Raw genomic sequence first — 23812 nt, 5'->3', positions numbered from 1 at the left:
CGACATGAATCAGATCAATAGATGATATCAAAATAATTAGGAGATATATTTTATAAATAATTAAAATATGAGGCTAATAATCCGAAAAAAATATCGAATAAACAATCTATAGATACACTTCTGATCTAATCATAAAATTCTTCCAATGAACCATTGTTCTACAGGTACTACTATGATAAGAACATCATGACGAAGGTCCACGGGAAGAGGTACGCGTACAAGTTCGACTTTCAAGGTCTAGCAGCAGCTACGCAACCAGCTGCGGCTGATCCCGCGGCATACAAATACCAAAGTGAGCTCTTCATGTCTGGTTATGGTCATGCAAAGTTAAACTTGATGCCACCACCAGCAGCATCAGTTTCCGTTTCGGTACCAGGTGGTCTTTTCCAATCAGCATCCAGCTATTGGTCGACGACACCAAGTGCGAATCTTTACGCTGGTCACCACACGGCATCGGGACACGTGCCGCCACATCTTGGCACCTACCCCCATTACGCATGACCTTCTGCCGAACATTGGGGCACTCTTGGTACGCCGCGTTAATGATACCATCTAATCGTAACTGAGAAAATCTCTTTCGGGACAAAAACGTCTAATAACTCGGGAAAAAAGCGTCTTGATACGCACTTATCACGTCCAAAATAGAATAACGGGACGTGTGTTAAAACAGCATCGTGCACCGTCGCACCCTACTCAATTAACTCCCTTCAACAAATCCATAAATCACCTTACTCTTTTTTACCTATCGAATTAATGATTTTTATCCACTATTACGTATACTACCGTCCACAAGATATTTTTCTTTTTTTAATATTTAATTTATTCAAAAATAGTATAAAATCTATTCTTTAAATATATTTAATATTTTAATGATTATTATTATTATTTTATTATTACAAAATTTGCATTTGTCTTTACTTAACGTGTTAATGAGATTTTTTTCTTTTTTTTTTTTTTTAATAAATGAAACAACATTTACAATTGTATACAACAGATACAGGAAACGATTGCTAACTTACAAACGGTAGTCTACGCAATAGTACGAGTCAACGGGAGATTCATCGCCAATTATTCAAACTCGTACCAAAATCAAACTCAAAATCCTTTTTCCTACCGACGTTCCGCGATTCTTCGATACAGGATTAAGAAGCAAATACGTGAATTCTTGTTCTCGTCTAGTGACAATGAAAACATGAACAACTTGGGATGAACAATTCCCGTCGGACAATTTCGCGAAACTTTCGTGGTCGACGGTGCGCTCGGATTCTTGTAAGATCATTGTAAATAAAGTATATTGCATTATGAGAACGATCGAGAAGTTTATATGACGATTCTCTTAAATCACGATTTATCCTTACATGTTTTTCAGAGCATTTACGAATAGATAATTTTTTTGATTTTTTTTTTCTCCTTTTCTTTCTCTCCTTTTTTTTTGATGATTGATAGAAACAAATGAAAGATAATTATTCTGATAATATCGAGATGTTATCGAAATATTAACGAACGAATAACGATGTCATTTCCGTAAATTAACACGATTGAAAGCAATCATGTAACGATAAATCGTACGATCGGAGTTGGTCTATCTAAACGTCGATTCGTCTATTGATAAGGAACCAGCGTGATTCCATCAGCGAAATGTTGAATTTTGCGGCCTAATCGAATCGGTTATGAAGAGACATCAGACAGTTTAAAAAGCAACATTCAAAAACGTGAATATTCAAAAAAATAGTTCCCATTAGAAGTGTCATCAATCAATTGCATCTATTTATCACAGACAATTTTAAAATGGTAGAGATACACGATTTGAAAAAGCTAATTCATACGTTCTAAAACAAATACCATGACACTTTTTATTGGCAAAATACGTAACCGATCGTCGATTTAGGTTAAAAGCAATGCGTGTATTATAAACTCTTTTAACTTATTTGTTATATAATAATAATAATAATAATAATAATAATAATAATAATATTAATATTAATAATAATAATAATAATAATAATAATAATAATAATAATAATAATAATAATAATAGTAATAATGATAATGCTAATGATAATGGTATAGATAGAGACGCCTCGTCGTGTCGTTTAACGACAGGTAATAGCAAATATATGCTTCTTGATACTGTGGCATACAGTGGCAAAGAAGTGTCAGTTCGAACGCGACAAATGAAAATAAAAAAAAAAAAATTAATAATACTGATAATGATGATGATGATAATGAAATCAAAAAAAAAACACCACGCAGCGAGTTAACATCGATTCTCTCTCATCTGAACTTACAATATTATTACATTATACGTACGTACATACCGATACGTACTACATACCTATATGCAAAGGTAAAAGAAAAAAAGAGAAAGAGATCCATGATTTCTTAACGCGATATTTATTTTCCATGATCGATTAGTAGTCCTCCTAGTCAGACGGACGTGAACGAATGAACAGAGAGATATTCGACACAGAGAGTAATAAATATTTTCTATGAAACGATGTTTTTCAATAAATAATCCTTCAATACGTGTGTGGCTACTCTATCTATGCAAACAACAATCGAGGAAATAGCTCGGTGAGAGGCCAAGGATGATTATTAGTTAGCCCTCGTCGAAGAACGCCGAACGCCGAAAATTCGAAAAAGAGAAACTCCCTCTCACCCTCTTTCCTCAACCAAGTTCATTCTATCCCTCCTCTTCCCCCATCGAGTTCCCTCTTTTCTTCACTAAAATCCAAGATAATCTTTTATTGTATGTTATATTAACCCCATTTTCATCCTAAACAATGTACCTCTGTCATAAAAGCGTAACTCCCGAAGTCGTATGCTGTACAATATACCATCCGTAAGAAAAAGAAAAAGAAAAAGAAAAAAAGAAGTAAGCAATTTATAGAATTACTTTTAACGATCAAAAATGCTGCTCCGTACGATCCATAGAATCGCTTTATATGTATATGTATGTATGTATAGGGTGATATAATCGACAAGACGAAAAAAAAAAGGAAAGAAAACAAATAAAAAAAAAAAAACAAAAAAAAAACAAAAAAAAAGAAAGAGATAAGATGGCTTTTCGTTCCTCGATTGGTAATACTAGATGCGATTCTATGGAATGTCGGAGAAACGCTCGTGTAGATAGGATGTTTTCATGTGTAGACACGTAGAAACATAGACGAATTAGATTTAGATCGCGAATGAGTGTGTGGGAGGTGAGTGTGTATATGTAAATGTATATGTGTATGTGTATGCGAAAGAGAGAGAGAGAGAGAGAGAGAGAAAAAGAAAGAGAGAATGTATTATGTGAGCATGTATGTGTATGTATGTATGTAATAAGAAAGAAAGAGAGAGAGAATGCAATGTTGAAATCGAATCGGACGAATGTGATGTACTTTAAGTATATGTGTGTGTGTGTGTGTGTGTGTGTGCGCGCGCGCGCGTGTGTGTGTTATGTTTGTCTCTCTCCGAAGCGTATCCGCGAGAGTGGGCGTGATTTTTAAAAATGGTGGAAAGGCGATGATAACGATGACGACGATGATGACGACGATGACAATGATAGATGCAAGGGCGGCGAGGATGTCTGGCACTAGCGTAGACCGCGTTAGGTTAGGTAGATAAGCGACCCCTCTCACGCAGCAAGAAAAGTACATACACACGATATACATACATACATAGAAGAGAGCTCAAAGGTCAGGAAACAAGCGGCTGCTACGTATATACGATGGCTACGACGACGGTCAGGTGAAGAGGAATGGAAGAAAAGGAACTCAAAAGAAAAAAAAATAAAGAGAAAAGAGAGAGAGAGAGAGAGAGAGAGCAAGAGAGAGAGAGAGAGAGAGAGAGAGAGAGAGAATGAAAATGGAACAAGAAGAAGATGCAACAACAACAAAAAAAAACAAAGAAAGAAAGAAAGGAGTAAAGAAAAGGAATGCGAGAGAAAGAGGGGGCGCTGTTGTTGTTCTTGTTGTCGTGCGCTTGTATTAAAGTCGCCATGTTCTAATTAAACGTGCCGACGGGGTTGTATCAGTCGTCGGCAAAATCAATGTGAACAGTACAGTGTCCAAAGTTGTGTATTGTAGGTGTGTATATCTTTGTCTCTCTCTCTCTCTCTCTCTTTCTCTCTCTTTCTCTTTCTCTCTTTATTTCTCTCTCTCTCTCTCTCTTTCTCTCTCTCTTTCTCTCTCTCTTTCTTTTATTCTTTCTTTCTATCATACGTGAAAGAAAAAGAGAAAGAGAAAGAGAATGAAGGCAAAGGGGTAGAAGAGAAAGAAAGAGAGAAAGAGAGAAGAGAAAGTGGGAGAGGGAGATGATGGAAAAAGAGAAAAAAAGAAGAAAAAAAGAAAAAAAAAGAAGAAAAGAAATAAAGCAAAGAACACGGTAGGTCAGCCTTGGTTGTCGGCGGTTGGCGAATTGGTCGGGTTGCCATGGAGAAAAGCGAGGTATTCCTCCCTAGGTTCGGGACCGCCCCAACGGGAAACCCCCATTCGGGAAATTCGTGGCGTCGCCGAAGCTGCCACATTGCCGGAGGTTTAGCTCGGCTCGGCTAATCGATTCTGCTACCAATCAGCGCCCGCGCTCTTCCACCTTGCTCTTCTCCTCCTCCTCCTCCTCCTCCTCCTCCTCCTCCTCCTCCTTCTACTCCTCTTTTACCTCCACCTCCTTCACAACCTTCTACGTTGAAACCTCTCTCCCTCTCTCTATCTACCCCGTTCATCATCCTTCTCGACCAAGAACACACCGAAGCTTCTCTCTTCTCGTCACCTTTTCACGACTCCGTTGTTATTCTCTGGAACACCACCTACGTATCTACTTCTTTTCTTTTGTATCTATTCCTATCGTTACAATCTAGCTATTCTGTTTTGTGTACTTCTCCTATTCTTATTTTTCTTCTTCTAACTATTTATCTATTCACTACTATTAATTCACCCACTACCTACATATATATCTACTACTATAGCTCACTACTACCACTTTATCTATTACCTATATACCTATTACCATAGTACATTACTATCACAGTTCACCTTCTAGTTATATATTCTACTATCGTAATTCACTATTAACTACTTACCTACTCCTCCATTTTCCAAAAAAAAGTTCTATTTTACAAAGAGACAATCGAGATATAAGCTATTTCTATCCTCCTAAATACTTGAGGACAGTCAAGGAAATAAATTTTTTATGTTGGCCATTTAATAAAACGACGACAACGGATACGATTTTTATTTTTATTTTATTTTAATCTAAAAAATCATCGGAAATTTTTCCATTTGAAGTATTCGTATATTTATTTTATTTCTAATGGTTTCGACTAGTGATTTCTTTTCTGTATCAATATATAGATAATATTCATCGAACTACTTGCGCCATCGAAGAACATCTATCAAATGAGAGAATCTTGACTCAGCGAGGATAAAAACTACTCGAATGCTACTACGTGCATCAAGGTGACATCTTCAAATGATTTTTTAATAGAAAAATCTTTTAGATCGACAACTTCGAGTCTGAATGGAAGTTAAAATGGAAATGTAATTATATATTAGTAGCATCTATTAGATGTTACATTGATATAGTATTTCCATAATGTAATGCGTATTTGCCGATAGTAATTCTCGGCCATTTGAGAGAAAAATAAACTCTGTTAACAATCGATCCACTTTAATCGAATTTTAAATTATTATACAGCTATAATATTTAATTATTATTTTTGGCATAATATAACAAATCAATTAAAAAAATATAAATGATGAATAATTTCTGATTATTAACGATCGAAAGATAAATATAATATATCCTAATACAACGTTGCCATTTTGAAAAATCAATTATACGTACTTTTCATAATGTTTAAGCAAAAAAATAAGTTTCAAATATTTTTCCGCTTATTTTAATTTATGAAATTATAGGTACTAATATAATATAAAGAAACAACTTCAATTTCTCGTTTACTTAAAGATAATTCAAATATTGCTCGTCTAAGGATGGATTTTCTATTTTACGACTATTCTCTCTTTTCTCATTATTCGCTTCGTAATTTCTTCGTCTTCATAATTTAACCAAAAAAAATGCTAATTATTGATCCATCTAATCGATATTTTGTTAGTTGATTTCAATTCAATCAAGTCCTGTCATAAAATTCCAGAGGACTACAAGCGACCTCTCACCGTGCAGGATCATGCTTTCTAGCTATCAATAAAATTCTCGAATCGTTTTTAAAGTATATAAAAACTTTATTTTCATAATCGTAACTCCTCATATCTGATTGCCTTCTTATGAAATAAGAATTAGTGATTATTTTGAAATTAAAAAAAAAATGTTATAAATTATAACTTATTTATTTTTTTAATTGATATAGTTCTCACTTTATGATAATGATTACAATTGTAAACGATAAAAATGAAAGAAGAAAATTTATCAAATTTATCTTAACATTTTATTTCGCTATCTTTGCTATGCATAACATCACCGACAATTCGTAAAGAACAAATCATCTATACATACCTGATTAATCCCTTATAAAGTCCAGAACGTTAATAATATGATTATTCACAGTCGGTAAAACAATTCCAACGTAACAGTTTAATTCTATTAAACAATTTGAAAAAGCTGTATCTTTTTGAAAAAAATTACATTACAAAATGGTGTCTTACGAAAATATTTTATGCATAAAAATAAAGTTTTTTCAAAAATATCTCAATTTACATATACTATATATATATATATATTTCTTTTATAATTCTTTATTAAATATTTCTTTGCACATACTATTATATTTAAAACGTGTCCATTCTCTTATAATACAACAAACAAACAGACCATTGACTTATGATAATTGAAATATGATATATAAATTGAAGATTGACGAATCAGCGAATACAACGCATCTGACAAATACAGCGCTGATAGCAATCCAAGATTTGGTAATTGACACTCCTAGATTGTTGAATTTCGAACTTAGAAATTCAATTAATAGTTTTGTTTCAGTTGATATAAAATTAATGTTGAAATCACCAGTCAAAATCATAGGTATTTTATCATAATTTTTGATCAAATAGAGTAGCACCTTCTATGCTATAGACGAGCAATCATGGGTAAAATCAATAATCTGAGAAATTAGTTTATTCGGTGAAATATATATTGCCATGATGAGAATGATTTTCTCATTGATTTGCCCATTCTGTAACAAACAACAAGCTGCACATATTTCTCCGGCTGCTATACAGTCGTAATTCACTGCTAAACAGTCGTTATGGCATAAATCCAAGTTCATATGATCGGTGACAATATGATTCTCCTGTCATTTAAACTTTGATAAATTGTAACTACACCTTTCCTACACCAGACTTATTCAATCGGACAAAAGTGAGAACGTCCCCATAACTTAGAAATTGAATAAAATATTTACTTTTGAATATTTACAGTATCCAAATTAATTCATAGAGATTAAGCGGTCAGTAATTATTAATATTTTGGACTAATTTTCTTAAGGTAATTATTAAACCAACATATATCAGAGAAATAAAAATCTTACGAGAAATAATTAACAGAATAGTAAATATCTATATATGTATTTTAGAAATCGCTGATTTTTTGCATTAATCATCGCACCAGTCTCAGCAGGTAGAATCCTTGCATTTGTATGTTATTTTACCAAATTAAACAATCAATTTTATATATAATCTATTTTATATATTAATTCAATTTATTGCATGTATATATAATAAATTATTTTTACAAAAATTAAACCGCGAGTTCACTTCACAAATCTAAAGAATAGTTTATAGTGAATAATCTCGGTATAGAAGGGTTCTGTTTTACCAACCGTTGGCAAAAAGATTTTATTTTACTGAACACTGGTGAAGTAGGTTTCTATTTTATCAACCCCCAGTAAGATTTATAAAATAAGCTCTGACTTTCATTCATGTTTTTCCGACCTGACAAAATGACGATATTAGTGCAATACTGTTATATCGAATAAGTGAAAATCATCGATAGCAGCACAATGCAATTTTATCTACTAAGTAAAAAAATACCGGTAATTCGTTTTACATCAATATTGTTATTGTTATTGTATTGTTATTGCTATAAAAATACCTTCCATACTACGAGGATCAAATATCGAAATATTTGATCCTTTCCATACGTCTACATTTAATCATCTTAGAAAAACGATGATTTTATAATTATTTAAACAATGTACAATGTACATGAAATACGATAATGTAATATTTAAGCAATAGTATATTCCGATAAACATCATTAAACCTCTCAAGACACGTTGAACTTAATATAACTTTCTTCCAGCCTTCGTCAATAGTTTAATGTCAACAAGAAGGAATATTAGATTGTTGTGCTACTTACGATGTTAGTTTCCTTTCATACTCTGAAGACCAAAGATCGAAATACTCTCTTTCTTGTATCGCTACGTTTAACCTTATAGATCTGATGATTTTATAATTCTTTAAATAATTTACAATGTGCTCGGAGTATGATTGGACAATATTTAAATAATAGTATATTGATTTAGACATCACATAATTTATAAGACGCGTTGTACATAATATAACTTTTTTTCAGTCATCGTCGATCATTTAATATCCACAAAAACGAAAATTAGATTATCGTTCTACCACATTAGTTTCTTTTCTCCGAAAACTTTTTCCTTACTCCGAGAACTAAACATCAAAATAATCTATTTTCTTACGCCTGCATCTAATTATTTTATAGTTGCAATCATATAATAATTTAAAAAACGTAGAATGAATTCGGAGTACGATAAGATAATATTAAAACACTAGTATATTTTGTAAGACATGATATAGCTTGCAAAATTCATAATATAGTTTTATCATACGTTAATCGGCACGAAACAAATAAGGGACTATATACATAAGAAGCTCCCACAAACTATGGCTCATGAAAATAATTATGAGGCTGTTGAGTCATTTTCGGAAGTTCATTAGAATCTTTCGAGCACAACTCTTATGAGGCGAATCAGATAGGTTCGTCTTCGATTTTGATGAACTTTCACATAGTGAAAGTGGATAGAAAATTAGGAGACAGGTATTTTTTCTTAGGTTCAAACACTCGACGGTTTTTGAGAAAATTGGTTATTTTGTCAGAGAAAAAAATTAATGATAGTTGAAGAACTTACTTATATGCTGCTTTGAAGCAATTGAGTTCGTAATGTATCGATTAAGGCATCAGTGTAGCGTTTTTGCACCCCATAAATGATTTTTTTTTCTTATTCTTCTTACTTTTTATTGCGAATATTATAAATAAACGATAGACATATTCTTTTTATTACACAGCAAAGTTTTTTTTCATTTGGCCAGTTCAGACTTACGATAAGGACTCCATGGTATTATTTTGAATGCAACATGATACGAAAATTATTATTTTTTCGCAAAATTAATTATATATAAAATATGAATCGTTATTAAAATAGTTTTTTGGATAACTTTACTTGAATATTTCAAATTCTTTTATTAGAATCGGTTGCTGTACTGCAAAAGCTGACCTTTCGCATACTTGTTCCCAAAGACAACACCTAAGGACAAGCTGCAGACACGTATCTAATATATGTAATTTTATAATATGCCTTATTAACAAATGATAATAAGTAATTATACATATGTAATGAAAAAAAAAGCTTTGCTGTATAATAAAAATAATAGGTCAATCGTTTATTTATAATACACGCAAATAAAGAATAAGAAGTATAAGAAAATAAAAATCATTGATGGATTTAAATACAGGGTATAAAAATGTTAATGCTGACGTCTCAACTACTGTGCCACTAAAGTGAATTACTCATAAGTAGTAAGAGTAAGTTCTTCAATTGTGATCAATAGTTTTTTTCATAAAATAATCGATTTTCTTGAAAAGCGTCGAGTGTTTACATTTAAAAAAAAGTACCTGTCTGCTAATTTTCTATCCCCTTTCGCTGTATGAAAGCTCATTAAAAAGTTGACATTAAAAAATCGATGAAAGCTGGATGAAAATTATTGTTTATATTTAACGCGTCTTATGAGCTATGTGATATTTAACTTAATATACTATTTTTTAAATATTATCTCATCATACTCCGAGTACATTGTGAATTGTTTGAATATTTAGAAAATCATGGGATCTATAAGATGATTAAACATAACAACACCAAAGATAGTATTTCGATCTTTAAGCCTCGGGGTACATAAAGAAATGATCGACGAAAAAATGTATATTATTTATAACACGTGTTAAGAGGTATTTAATGTTTAATCGAATGTATTATTATTTAAATATTAGTTTAATGTATTTTCAGTACGTTATAATTGTTTAAATAATTATAAAATTAGCATTAATTATTAAATTAGTATTAATTTTTAAGTTTTCGCGTTTAGAAAGAGAGAGAGAGAGAGAGAGAGTTCCGATATCTACTTGTCGAAATCCGTAAGAGAACTGTATTTCAATAACAATCAAAGTCAATAGAAAGTTTGTTTTTGTTAACTTTGTAAAAAGGTAATGATCGTGCGTTTCGATATTTTACTCCATTTAAATATTTATTTATATTTATAACGATTAACTTTGTTAAAGCAAGGAATGGCCAAAATGAAAAAAATCGAGCAAAAACAATTTGGCGCGAAACTACTTATAAATACTTATAAAATTTATTCATAAGACCCATTAATATGAACGACTGAATATGTATTTACTTATTTTTATCATAAAATAATCAGTCAAAAGTTTATTAAAATGCTAGAGGAAGTTACTGTAGTTTCTCCGTGTATGAACATAACGGACGTATTTCTTTGGTTTTGAAATGAATCAGAAAATTTGAACATCGATTTACGCATGCCTAACAAGAAAGCAATCGTCTACTTCACGAAACTAATCACATACCACTCTAGAGTTTATATGAAATTCAGTAGCGAGAGTAGAGGAGCTTCTCCTTTGTCGCAAAGTTACAGGGGCGCCACTATAAGAAACTTTTTTGTTACGAAATATATCAAAAAAACAGCATTCACGCCAACAGCAATTTTAGACGTAATTCCTGAACAATTTTAATGAACAAAGTCTCATTTTAAAAAGGTTGATTTAAGTGAGGACTTGGCCTTCTCGAATTTTTTTAAAAGCTTTATTTTTATGCATAAACTATTGTCGTATAAATATCATTTTTTGATAATATTTTATTCAAAAAAAGAAAAAAAATAAAAACAAAAACAAAAAAAAAAGCTTTTTTTTTTTTTAAAAAAAGTTCAGTAAATTCATGCCCTCGCTTCAACTTTTATCTTTAAAATGAAACTTCGTTTATCAAAATTGTTCAAGAATTACGTTTATACTCATTGTTAGCATAAACCATTATAAACCAGGAATAATGAACACAGTCTTATCGAATAATGATATGTTTAACATATGTGCGTGCGCCCGCGTGCACTCGCACGTATGTGTATGTATGGATGTATAAGGCGGAGATTACATATTCTCGGTTTTGCATGTAATTATACGATATGAAGTAATCATATATATATATAACACATATATGTATGACGAAATATCAAAGGCGCCGTATGTTTGTCTGTCGACAATCAACCAACAAATTCTCATCGATATTTATTCTAAGCGATTCACTCGAACGAAATAAATGCCAACTGTCGCTTGAAGCGATTAGAAATCATATTTCTTTATGAGAATTTATTTAACAATCTAACGAACAATTAAAATGAGTACGAAACATTTAACCACGGGTAAGTATAAAATAGAATTAAGTTAGAATAATTAGAATTATTGGAGATATGTAATATTTCATAATTTTTTTTTAGGATCAGTCGCACCACCTATTGTACCTGGAAAAATACGTTTGTATAGTATGCGTTTTTGTCCATATGCTCAAAGAATACATCTGGTTTTAGATACCAAAAAAATTCCGTATGTATAATTAAATTAAAAAATTTTTAATCACGAATTACATATCTTTTACATATATATTATTTTTTACAGATATGATGTTGTTTATATCAATTTAACCCAAAAACCAGAATGGTTCTTAGAGAAAAATCCTTTTGGAAAAGTTCCTTGTATAGAATTAGAAGGAGGAGAAATATTGTATGAAAGTATTATAATAGCAGAATATCTAGACGAAGCTTATCCACAAAATAAATTGTGTCCATTCAGTCCTTTTGCTAAAGCTAAGGATAAACTATTGATTAAAAGATTTAATGGAGTTATTACCAATATGTACAAGGTTCTTACAGAGTGATTATTTTAGTTTTGATTATATATTTTTTTTTCATTGGATGTTTTATTTATTTTAACTATTCTTTTTCTACTTTCTTCTAATATTTTATAATCATAACCTTAAAATGCTACTATGGCTGAAATTGATTAGTTTTCCTTTTTATGGATTCTAATTTTATGTGATATTTTTTGCAGCTATATACTGGAACAACAGTAGATCGTGATTTATATAATGAAGCTTTATCTAGTTTGGAGTTTTTTGATAGAGAACTTGTCAAAAGAAGAACTCCTTTCTTTGGAGGTACTTCACCTGGCATGTTGGATTTAATGATCTGGCCATGGTGCGAAAGAGCAGATATTATTCGGATTTTGCGTGGAGATGAATTCATAATATCTCGAGAACGCTTTCTAAGATTGGTAAGCTAAGAGCTAATATTTTCTTATAGAATATCTGTAGATCAAAAGTATATTTTATATATGTTATAATATTTTGGTATATCTAGTTCGAGTGGAGAAATGCTATGAAAGAGGACCCTGCAGTTAAAGAAAGTTATTTGGATGCTGAAATACATACAAAATATATGCGTAGTCGACTTGCTGGAATACCTCAATACGATTTGCTATTTAATCTTTAACTAAAAATATGTGATAATAAAGGCCTCTAAAACTTAACTCATTAAAGTTTGAATGATAACATTATAACTTAATTAATAATTGTTTATACATGTCTACGTACAAATAACTAACTTAAAAATGATAAAAATTTGTTCAATACTATATTGAACTATGATGCTGCATTTATATAATATATAAATAAAAGATTATCAGATTTACAATGCTTAACATAAAGCAATCTTCTTTGATATTTTATTTATAAGTTTTTTTTTTAATATGTATGTATATGTATATATATAAATATAAATAACTAAATGTGTATCGATGTTATACAGTGACATAACAAACATCGTTAATTAACTTACCTAATGTATTTTAATGCTGTTGATCTACTTCTATATTATTGATATTATTTGTATAAAATGTAAAAGTATATTGTAATATATTTATATTTAATTTTTGTTTTGAATAAAAAACAAGTATAGTTCTGTAATATAAAAATGATAAAATATATCGGTATAGTTATACCGATAATACTTGAAACACATAATACAGTTCCTTATACTGTATGTACAAAATGTTTGGAAACCTCTCTTGTATTAAACATACAATACAAACCATAAATTAAAAAACAAATAAAAATAATACTAGCTGCAATCATGAAAGATCTCGTATTCTCTTTTCGTAAACCATATAATTTTTGTTCGTTTATTTTAAGAACGTTTTTAACTTCTTCTAATTCATTCTCCAATCTTTCACGATTTTCAATGGTAAGTAACTTAGTTTTCAATCTTTTTTCTATTACTTCCACTCGGTGTAATGATTCCTTTAATGCATCTTCGACGTGAAGCATCTAAATAATAACAAAAGATAGGTTATGGTAAGTACTAAATAATTGGAGATATATTTACAAATAATTTATATCAGATACCTTAACCATGACAGTGTCATTCTCAGACATGTTTTGTAATTGTGTCACCTCTCTCACTTCTTTTAAATTAGGAATTATCTTTTGAAATATATTTACAATTAATCTTTTTGCTAGTATATAATTGCTGTGCCACGTATAGTCATTGATACATCTATATATATATATACATGTATGTGTGTGTGTGTGTGTGTGTGTGTATATATATTATCTAACGATTGTATAGATACAATGCATTAACTTCAGTATCGGAAAAAGATCTATAGAGTGCATGTGAAATATTTGCTCAAAAAAAGGTCATATTTAATATTTATTTAGCAAAATGTTATTTATCAATTATATAATATTTCATTGATAGTTAAAAAGAATAAGAATAAAACTTTTAATTTATAGTTAATATTTATTTACTTAGATACTGAATAAGAAAGGTAACCAAAAAAAAATAAAATGACTCGAGGTGTTGAATTTATTAAAAGTATTGTCGAACGCATATGTCAAACAAATGGCTTTGGAAAGTGTATGAAAAACGTATGTGTGTTTTTTTGCTGATGTTATTTTTTTTTTGTCATTCTATTCAATTGTACAGTGCATATCTCATAATTTAAGAATGTTGATTAAATTTATGCATATATCACGTAGGTGAAAATACTTTCTGCAGGAGATGGCAAATGCAAAGCAGAATTTACAGTTTCTGATGAACATTTAAATTTAGGAGGCTCTTTACATGGAGGTTTTACGGCTACGCTTGTCGATTGTGTTTCCTCTTATGCTTTAATGACATATGGGACTGGTGCCCCAGGAGTTTCTGTAAACATTAATGTTTCGTAAGAAATTTTACTTTATCTTTATTATTTTATTACAATACTTATATTAATATTGGCGTACATTATCTGCATTACCATGCAATCTCAGTTTCATCATTGACTATTATCTTTATACAGTATATTTATTCCACTACTGTATATATATTTAGCTTTTCTCATAATAACTTAACATAGAGCACGCAAATTGTGTAACAGGATTTAAAATATTTCTTTCTATTTATAATATATATGTATCTAAATTTTCTTCATTTTACATATGTCAATGGCACAGATATATGAAAGCTGCATTTCCTGGTGAACTGATCACAATTGATGCTAAAACTATACGTGCTGGACGTACTCTAGCATATCTTGCAGTAGATCTTACAAAAAATAATGGCAAAGATATTATTGCTAATGGCCAGCATATAAAGTTTATCGCATGAAGAAATCTATAGGATTTTATAGTTATTATGTAATATGTTACATAAAGATATGTATATACATAGATATCTAAACAAAAACATTTACTTATCTTAATAATTAAGATAATTTTCTGATTGATGTATCCATAAAAATATATTAAAATTATTGCGAAATTTTTAGCGAAATAAAATTAATTGTAAATATAATCCAAAATATCTGCAGACATTTATCAACATCTGGTATAACTTTCCTTAAAAAAAAAAAGAAAAAAGAAAGAAAAAGAAAGAAAAAGGGATCTCTATTCTTTCTCATACTTCTAACACGTATTTGTATTACCATCTTTACTATATATACAATAAATGCATAGAAATTTGGTGTTGATGAAAAGCATGTGTGAAATTTCAAAGAAATGTGTAGAAAAATACATTTAAAAATTCTCTAACGAATAATATAATATTTATCATGTTATTTCAGCGTTTTGGCATTAGATAATAACGATTTTAATTCGTTTATCCTCTGTGATAAAGCATCTGCATATCTTTGAAGTTTTTCAGATTTTTCTTCGGTCTCCTCGATCATTTTTTCCAAATAATCTATTTTCTCGCTATCTTTGGCGGAAATTACTTGAAATTCTAAATTATTATGCATAGGCGATAAATACTTAGCGGCGTTTCGTCGGAAACGAGATATAATATTACTATCGTCCTCACAATTATCGCAACAATCAGACCACATGCTTAAATCTAAATATGGTATATTGTCACAAGAGATAAACTTGTTATCATTTTCATTTGGTAAAAGAAAAACGTTGGGTTGTACGCGATCAATTTTATCACCATTGTCGCAAAGTATCCTTGCCAAGGTAACTTGTTGTATTTGGGCTAACTGTTCGGGTCGGAAATTAGAGGGATTCTCGTACCAAAATCTATCACCATTTCTAATCCGACGAAATTGTTCTATTAAGAGACATTTAAACAATGGACCGACCTTCGCATCAGGAAGTTGATCCTCGAGAATACCACCGACCCATACATCTATATTACCAGGATGCCCATAGAGTTCTCGAAGTTTTTGTCGGACTTTAGGATCTTTTATATCAACGACTAAATCATCGAAAGTTTCTATGTGCGACATGTTACAGTATTTTCGCCACTCCAAATAACCTGGGATACCATGATCTCGAGAACGTTGAATATTCATAGCAGCCAAATCTAAAGCTACTGCATGAGCTGTACGAAAGAGTTGTTCCGTCAACTCGATATTCAGATTTTGTTCGGGTAATTTGAGTTTCGCTGCTGTAGCATACATTCCTCTTATCAAGGGATCTACACCACCTTCTTCGACTAGTCGCCATGGTGCAAAGAAAGCATCACGTAAAGGTAGAGCACCTTGTGGAATAGGTTGGAAAGATTCGTTTAATCGTTCTAAACGTGGTTGTATCAAAGAGTGACCGAAACGAAGGGCTGCTGTTGCGAAAACATTTGATATACTAGCATCTAAATCAGAATCGTATTTTTTGTAAGGTCCTAAAAGTTCGTCAGTCGTATTACCCAATACAAGTGGTATCCAATATTGGAAGGTAATGTGTTGCATCTCAGCACCCACAATTCGTCTTGATTCTTGATATAACTTCTCACCGTTCCAATGTGGATTTAATTCACGTAATTGACGAGCTATTCGATTATGTTCTCGTAGCCATATTGTATGCATCGCCAGTAAGCCTACTTGTTCGTTAGCACGAATATCACCAGCAACGAAACAATTTATAGAACTCTCTAAAGGATTTCGACGACAGTCGACAAATTGGCCAGAAGCATAAGGAAGTAAAGCTTTGCGACCTGGAAATATTGAACCTTCTCGCAATAATCCATGATCCGTCGTTAGATCTCGAAGATCTCGAGCGAGTTCGTCATCGTAGCCGTAAACTTGGGAAGCATCTAAATAACTAGTAAGTTGATTTAATTGTTCGCGAGGCATTAAGTTACCCCATAATACGCTTGTCTCTCCGGAACCACAAACAGCGCTGCTCCTAACGAAATCAATGCATCTTCTATTACTTATACGAGGATCACCAGGTGGTACTTCCATAGGGAAACAAGGTGCTGCATTTTCACAAGATTTTTTACAATCTATACCATCCCAAGATTCGCTAGATACCGATGGTAAAGCGTGATCAAGATCGTGATCCAGAAATTGGCCCCATTGCATTACCATGTGAGTGATTCTATCATCGGAAGTAATATCATGGGTTGATATCAAGGTAGTCGAAACGAGACGAGCTGCTGGTTTTGGATATCCGTGATAACGACGATCCTTTTGCCATCCTATTGGCATAGAAAAACCATTCTCGTAAATAGGTTGGAGAATCCTTCGAAATCCTGTGTACGATGAACCCCAAGTCGGATGTTTAAGATTGTTACAACTACCATCTATACTACGATACTTGTGATGAAAACATATATTCGTACAATTCTTCCGTTTCCTGTGACCTGTACATCCGGATAATCTTTCGATCTCTAGTACCTATGAATTAATAATATCATCTCTTATTATATCTTTCATGACAATATATGCAATAATACTTAACATCATACCTGTTCGGACGTTAAGATTTCTTCATAATGAAATTCATTGGTCACGTTAGCAGCTGCACCAGAATTCACCATACGTCGAATATTAACCAGTGTTCTTTCGAAAAGCTCTGCTGGCTTAGCTGCAGCACGACCGATCGCATTTGGAAATCGTGTGACTCGAAATGGATCGATTCGTCGAGATGTACCGTCGCTGTTGAACAAATTTTTCAAGGTCTTATTGATGGCTCTATCTATTTCTTCTGAAGCATCCTTGAACGCTCTTATAATGAGCGCGTCTGTCGTTCCTACTTGACGAACACGAACCAGAGCTTGAGCAGTAGCACGACCGTAGTCGTTTACAGCCGAACATTCGTACCTATTTTTGATTAAATTTACGTATATATATACATACATACATACATACATACATACATACATACATACATACATACATATATATAGATATATTTTATACATATATATATATATATAGAAGTTCAATAGCAAGAGAGCTCTAAATCAAACTGTTACCTTCCAGTATCTTGAGACGTGACGTTGTACAAATAAAGACTACCAGCACGAGAAACACGAGTCCTATCACCTGCGATAGAAGTACCATCTTTTTTCCACTGTATTAATGGTTTCGGTCTACCTTCAGCTCTGCAAGGCACTTCGACTATAGCTCCAGGTTCTGCCTCCATATCATGAGGTTGATAAGTTAGTTTTGGTGGACTGTAATCACTGTTTAGAACATCGAGATCAACGCTGGTTTCCGCATAACCATTGGAATTACTAGCTCGACAAACGTATCTGGCTGCATCGGATTCTTTTGCGGCTAGAATACGAAGTACGCTTCCATCATCGTCTAGTAATATACGTCCACCAGTAGAAAGAAGTTGATCATTGTTCCACCATTGTATAAGGGGTTTGGGATTACCCTCGGCTTTACATACAAATGAAACATCCGAACCAGCTGTGATTGTCTGTGATTCTGGCAATTGGCTAAATCTTAAAGATGAAGCGATTATCAAAGCTCTGGCTTTTCTTGATTTAGTCGAACCCATGCCGCTACTGGCTATACATTCGTATTCGCCAGTGTCTTCCTCAGTGACATCAGATATGATCAATGTACCATCCTTTTGAACAAAAAACCGTTCACCATCGACATAAAGTTCATTAGAATCTCTCATCCACTTTACTTCCGGCTCAGGATCTCCTGTTACTCGACAAGTAAATGTTACAGTGTCACCGATCTTAACTTCGGTATCCTCCGGACCCTCCATTATACGCGGCTTTGCTGGAAAACAATTTCCATTGTTAGGAATGATAAGGAACTCGATATAATGAAAAAATTCATGAGAAAAGACTATTACTCAACTGCAATGAAAATCACTGCTCGTCATAGTTGTTAACGGTTTACCCTTCATCTCATTAGGATATTGACATATCGCTGCCATTTCATCGGTTGGTCTTTTCTCAAGTCTTTCCACTAACCAAAGGAGATTACAGTCGCAAACTAGTTCGTTACTATCGAGACGGAGACGTGTCATTGGGCCAACATTTTGGAAGGCATCAGCAGGAAGACGTTGTAACATGTTGTTATGAAGAAAGAGACGTTCCAATGATGGTAAATTGTTGAAAGTACCTTTGCCTATATCCGTTAGACGATTGTAATGCAAATAAAGTTGTTCTAATTTCGGAAGATGAGAGAAAGCATTGGCTGATATATCCTCGATTCGATTCTTATACAAATAGAGAATCCGTAGATTAGGAGCACCCTCGAAAGCATTTGCTGGTATATGTTTGATATGATTATCGTTAAGTAATAGGGTGTGCAAATGCTTCAAACCATGAAACGTTCCAGCTCGTAGTTCTGCTATGTTGTTGAATCTTATGTCCCTGAAAACGAGCAAGGTCATGGTCGAATAAAATGATAGAAGGGTGTGCCAGGACAATGTTGAGATCACTAGTTCGATTCATTACGGATCATTTGTTACGAAGACTTGCTTGATAATGACGTTGAATGACTACCGGATTAATCGACGACCTATGACCAACCCAATGGTAATTGCAATGATCAAAAATAATCAAAAATTATTGATAATTTTCAAAATTATTGCGAAAGAAAGAAATAGTATTTTTAGAAGAACTTTCACGTTTGTGGAAATGTATTATGTAAAACTCTCTTTATGCTGTAGCTTTGTATGCGTATACGTATGTCATAACACGTAGATATATAAAAATAAATGATATCTCAATCATTGGAGAGCAATAGCAGGCGATACAAGTATTTACTTTATAATATCGAAACGAGAAAATTGAAGAAGATAACTAACCAGGTAGATTATTTATAATAAACATTTAATCGAGTGTTCGGATAAGATCTCACGAGTTGTAAAATTTTATGATTTATTGACCCGACTAATTTCATTCATTGCAAAAGTCAATTTCTTTTGATATTAATTCGACATGATCAGCGACTATGTTCGTTGGCTTTCCTCAATGTTTCACTGATAGAATGCTAATGAAAAAAAATAGAGAAAAAGAGAACAGGAACGATGATCGGTGAACACAGAAATAGCGAACACAGTAGGCAACACATCAAACGCATGCTTCGTGAAAATACACATATACACATACGTGTGTATATATATATATATATATAAAGAGAGAAATTTAACGATAGTTCTTCGTCACTTCTCGAAATAACATGATCATTGTTCGTCCATTAGATATTTTTTCTTTCTTTTCTTTTTTTAATCTGTTTATCTTCAGTTCTCCGATATTAATGTAATTAATACTGATCTAACAAGGGAGATCCATTAACAATTGAATAGATAACATGGTAATAATTCTTTTTTATAAAAAATGAATTATGTAATCTGAAAAAAAGGCTTATGAATATTTTACTACCAATTGAAGATAACGAATGCGAGCATCTTAAGCGGTCAAAATATAACATAGATGATAATAACGTATGATAATGAATAAATATATATACATATATGTATGTATGGATAACAACTTTTATCAGTTTCTTTAGTCGTAACTAAAATTAGGATAAATTCTCGGGATTTTATTTGTTATTAAATATATATATATACATATTTAATTTTATTGAAATATATATATATATATATATATATATATATATATATATATTTATAAAAAAGTAAAGAATACCGTCCTGAGCAAAGGATAAATTCGATTTCTTTTTTATAATCAGGATTTCGTGATTTTTTGTGATCATTTTTTTTATATATTTAAAAAAAATGAAACAGAAAATAAAAATAAAAAAAGAGAAGAAGAAGAATATAAGAATAAGAAAGATTAATATTTAACACTAACGATCTCACTTACAGAACTGTAGTATTGGTCGGTACTCGTGGCACGCGATTGAGTTTCTGAAACATACATCGGACGGTTTTCTGATAGCACATGCACTTGATCGGACATTCTGATGGTCCGTGTTGTGTGATATGCGTTCTTTCCGCAACGACGTTGGGTATGATCGAAGCCGACAGTATGCCAAGAAGTAAATAAAACGTGAATAAACGAAAAAGAAACGATTTCCTCATCATTTTGTTGTTGAATATATATTAAACCGATTTGTAGTAATTCGATGATGATACAGGTGATACGACAATGTTCATCGAAGAAGAAATAGGAAGAAGAAGAGAAAGAAGAAAGGATACGGCTCACTCTCTTTCTCTCTCTCTCTGCGTATCCTTTCACGCACGGAGATATGCCTTTCTCTCCTCCTCCTCTTCTTTTTCTTTTTTTTTTTTTTTTTTTTTTTTTTTAATGAAAACCACTTCTCCACTTGTGGCTCGTCCTCGTCCTCGTCGTCGTCGTGCTCTACGAGACGAGCCGATACTGAGAGAAAGAAAGATTCTTGTGAGACGAACGTGGCGTCGTTGCTCGCGACGAAAGAAAGAGAAAGAAAAAGATAGACAGAGGGAGAACAAGAAAGAGAGAGAGAGAGAGAGAGAAGAAAGAGAGAGGGAGAGTGAGAGAACACGCGGTGGGCTGCTATGGCTTACGACAGCCGCAGACTCGCTCGGGATCTGCTCGCTTCTGCAGCACGAGGAGCAGCGTCCCAAAGCGTTACGCTTCGAACCTTCTTTCCCTCTCTCTGTCTTTTTCTTTGTCTTTTTCTCTCTCTCTCTCTCTCTTCTCTCTTTCCTCGCTCCCTCTTTCGAACCTCCCACCGACCCACAATGTTCGTTCCTTCTAACCAGCCGACGCCCGCTACTCCCGTGCTACGAGTTCCTTCCACCTACAGGGTGTCCGAATATGCTCACTTATTTAACTTTCTTATGAGATTTACGCGTGGATGGATTATGATTAAATCTGAAATCAATTTAGTATGATGTTATTATAATTTATAGTGATTAAATCGCGTTAAATTTATAGTGATCGTTAGCTGTACTAAATAAATACGTGTTGGGAAATTTTTATCAATAAATAATATATATACATATATGTTATATATATATGTATATATATCACGTATTCATCGTGATCTTATTATTATAATTTTGAATTTAAAATCTAAATTGAATATAAGCGATGCATACATTCGTACATATGTTAAAGTTTAAGAATATGAAGGGATAGGAACGTATTACCGTTAATATTGGTATGACGAAAGCGAAAGTGACGTGAATGATATACATGGTATATAAACGAATGCCATTTTCCTTTTAATAAAGGACAGCTGTATCCCTGTAAACAATGAAGTTCTATTTCCGATGAGGAACAAAGAATGTTCGAGGCTATTTATATGTACGCGTGTACGTATGTATGTGTGTATGAAAGAAAAAGAGGTATTGAACAAATATTAATATGAAACTTTTTTTCATTCTGCAGTCATTATTTAAAATGGCGCACAAGTCAAACCCGTAATTTTCATAAATCCGAATCACGACGAAGTGTCACTGATTTAAAGGAAATAAAAAAAAAAAAAAAAAAATAAAAAAAAGAAAAAATAAAAAATAAAAAGACAGGTGAGAAGAACTTGTTGGAAAAAATAATATAACTAGTAGAACGATACAACGAATGTTCGCTATCCGTGAATGAGGAGATACACATTTCAGATTAGACATTATGCGGTAGACATTATACGGGCCGAACAAGATGAGAAGAGTGTATGTATGAGAGAGAGAGAGAGAGAGAGAGAGAGAGAGAGAGAGAGAGAGAGAGAGAAAGAGAGAGAGAGAGAGACTAGAGTTTCGTTGACCCTATTATAGCCAACTCTGACCACTCATAAGTAGACTCTTTCGCCGGTAGAATCTAACGAAGCCGACAATGAACGTTTGACGTTTGTTTGCCGGCAAAAGAAGCAAGAGAATTAGAGACCAACCGTTTTTTTCTTTTTTTTTTTTTCTTTCCATACAACACGGTGCGAGCATATGTACATATTTACAGAAAAATCTCATCGTTTGTTTGCACAAAAAGCGATGTAACATCCAAAAATAAAAACCAACGTTGTTTGTCGACTGTAGTGATTATTGGAAATTTTTGAAGTAACCATAAAAAACATCATGTACAAATTGTCAATGATTACGTAGTACTTCGAAATCAATATTGAAAAGACGATACGCCCATGCACGTATATATACATATATGTATATTTAACCGTGTGGTCAGGGCGATGATGATAGCAATATGACGGTATGAATGATATACCATGTCATTACCTAAAATGGTAAATCTGTATGGTCCTCGCATAGTATAAATGTATATGTGTCTGTAGAGAATTGTGAAATATAACGGAATATATATGTACTAAAAACGTAGAAGATAATAATAACAATAATAATAATAATAATAATAATAATAATAATAATAATAATAATAATAATAATAATAATAATAATATTTCAATATAATCATCTTCCTGGGATAAATAAAAGTTACATTTTTAAAAGGAACTTCATTTTTCATCGTTTTAGTTTCTTCTCAAGATAGAATTTTCTCTTGTTTAATTGACATGTAGCTTGTAACATGGTTTGTATACGCGCCATTACCATTTCCCGGATTCCAAGGAAAGCGTGGTAAGACTATAATTCGTAATGGGCTAACGCAAGAGCTTTGCACGGTACATAGGCTAGCTTGGATAAAGTAAATGTACCTCTAACAACTCGTCCTCGGATATGCTAAACTCGCGATACCGTATGCGCTATCGTATATATGCAATATGTAGCTGTTGTACAGTAAGGGAGTACAGTGCTGCCCCTCTTCTTTACGTTTCT

General features: G+C 32.4%; 4 protein-coding genes across 8 annotated transcripts in view; 3 read left to right on the top strand and 1 right to left on the bottom strand.

Moving 5' to 3' along the window:
* LOC124947760 (transcriptional regulator ERG homolog) overlaps window positions 1-5667 on the top strand; it is a 32784-nt gene extending 27117 nt beyond the window's left edge. For 3 of the 5 annotated variants that reach the window (XM_047490356.1, XM_047490358.1, XM_047490354.1), the window contains one exon: window positions 165-4034. In XM_047490356.1, coding sequence (XP_047346312.1) covers window positions 165-501 — 337 coding nt within the window. In that variant the 3' untranslated portion in view covers window positions 502-4034. Of the gene's footprint in view, window positions 1-164; window positions 4035-5306 lie in introns of those variants that run through there. The other 2 variants (XM_047490355.1, XM_047490357.1) reach the window with 2 other exon arrangements.
* A 5701-nt stretch (window positions 5668-11368) lies between these two features.
* LOC124947654 (pyrimidodiazepine synthase-like) lies at window positions 11369-13446 on the top strand. The gene is made up of 5 exons (XM_047490111.1): window positions 11369-11720; window positions 11796-11901; window positions 11974-12217; window positions 12406-12627; window positions 12714-13446. The coding sequence occupies exons 1-5, from the start codon at window positions 11696-11698 to the stop codon at window positions 12843-12845; spliced, it is 729 nt and encodes a 242-aa protein (XP_047346067.1). The 5' UTR covers window positions 11369-11695; the 3' UTR covers window positions 12846-13446.
* Window positions 13447-13887: 441 nt separating this feature from the next.
* On the top strand, window positions 13888-15355 carry LOC124947655 (acyl-coenzyme A thioesterase 13-like). Its single transcript, XM_047490112.1, has 4 exons — window positions 13888-14049; window positions 14166-14281; window positions 14393-14577; window positions 14849-15355. Exons 2-4 carry the CDS (start codon window positions 14201-14203, stop codon window positions 15000-15002), a joined length of 420 nt encoding a protein of 139 aa, XP_047346068.1. The 5' UTR covers window positions 13888-14049; window positions 14166-14200; the 3' UTR covers window positions 15003-15355.
* LOC124947653 (peroxidasin) lies at window positions 14191-21931 on the bottom strand. The gene is made up of 5 exons (XM_047490110.1): window positions 20916-21931; window positions 18934-19454; window positions 18087-18852; window positions 17577-17931; window positions 14191-17505 (listed from the first exon to the last, which is right to left on the bottom strand). The coding sequence occupies exons 1-5, from the start codon at window positions 21134-21136 to the stop codon at window positions 15448-15450; spliced, it is 3921 nt and encodes a 1306-aa protein (XP_047346066.1). The 5' UTR covers window positions 21137-21931; the 3' UTR covers window positions 14191-15447.
* Between the last annotated feature and the right edge of the window lie 1881 nt (window positions 21932-23812).

Source organism: Vespa velutina, chromosome 3 (genome assembly GCF_912470025.1).
Source record: "Vespa velutina chromosome 3, iVesVel2.1, whole genome shotgun sequence".
NCBI classification, from domain to species: domain Eukaryota; kingdom Metazoa; phylum Arthropoda; class Insecta; order Hymenoptera; family Vespidae; genus Vespa; species Vespa velutina.
Note: the sequence above shows the minus strand (reverse complement) of the source record. Positions and strands in the feature narration are given on the sequence as shown.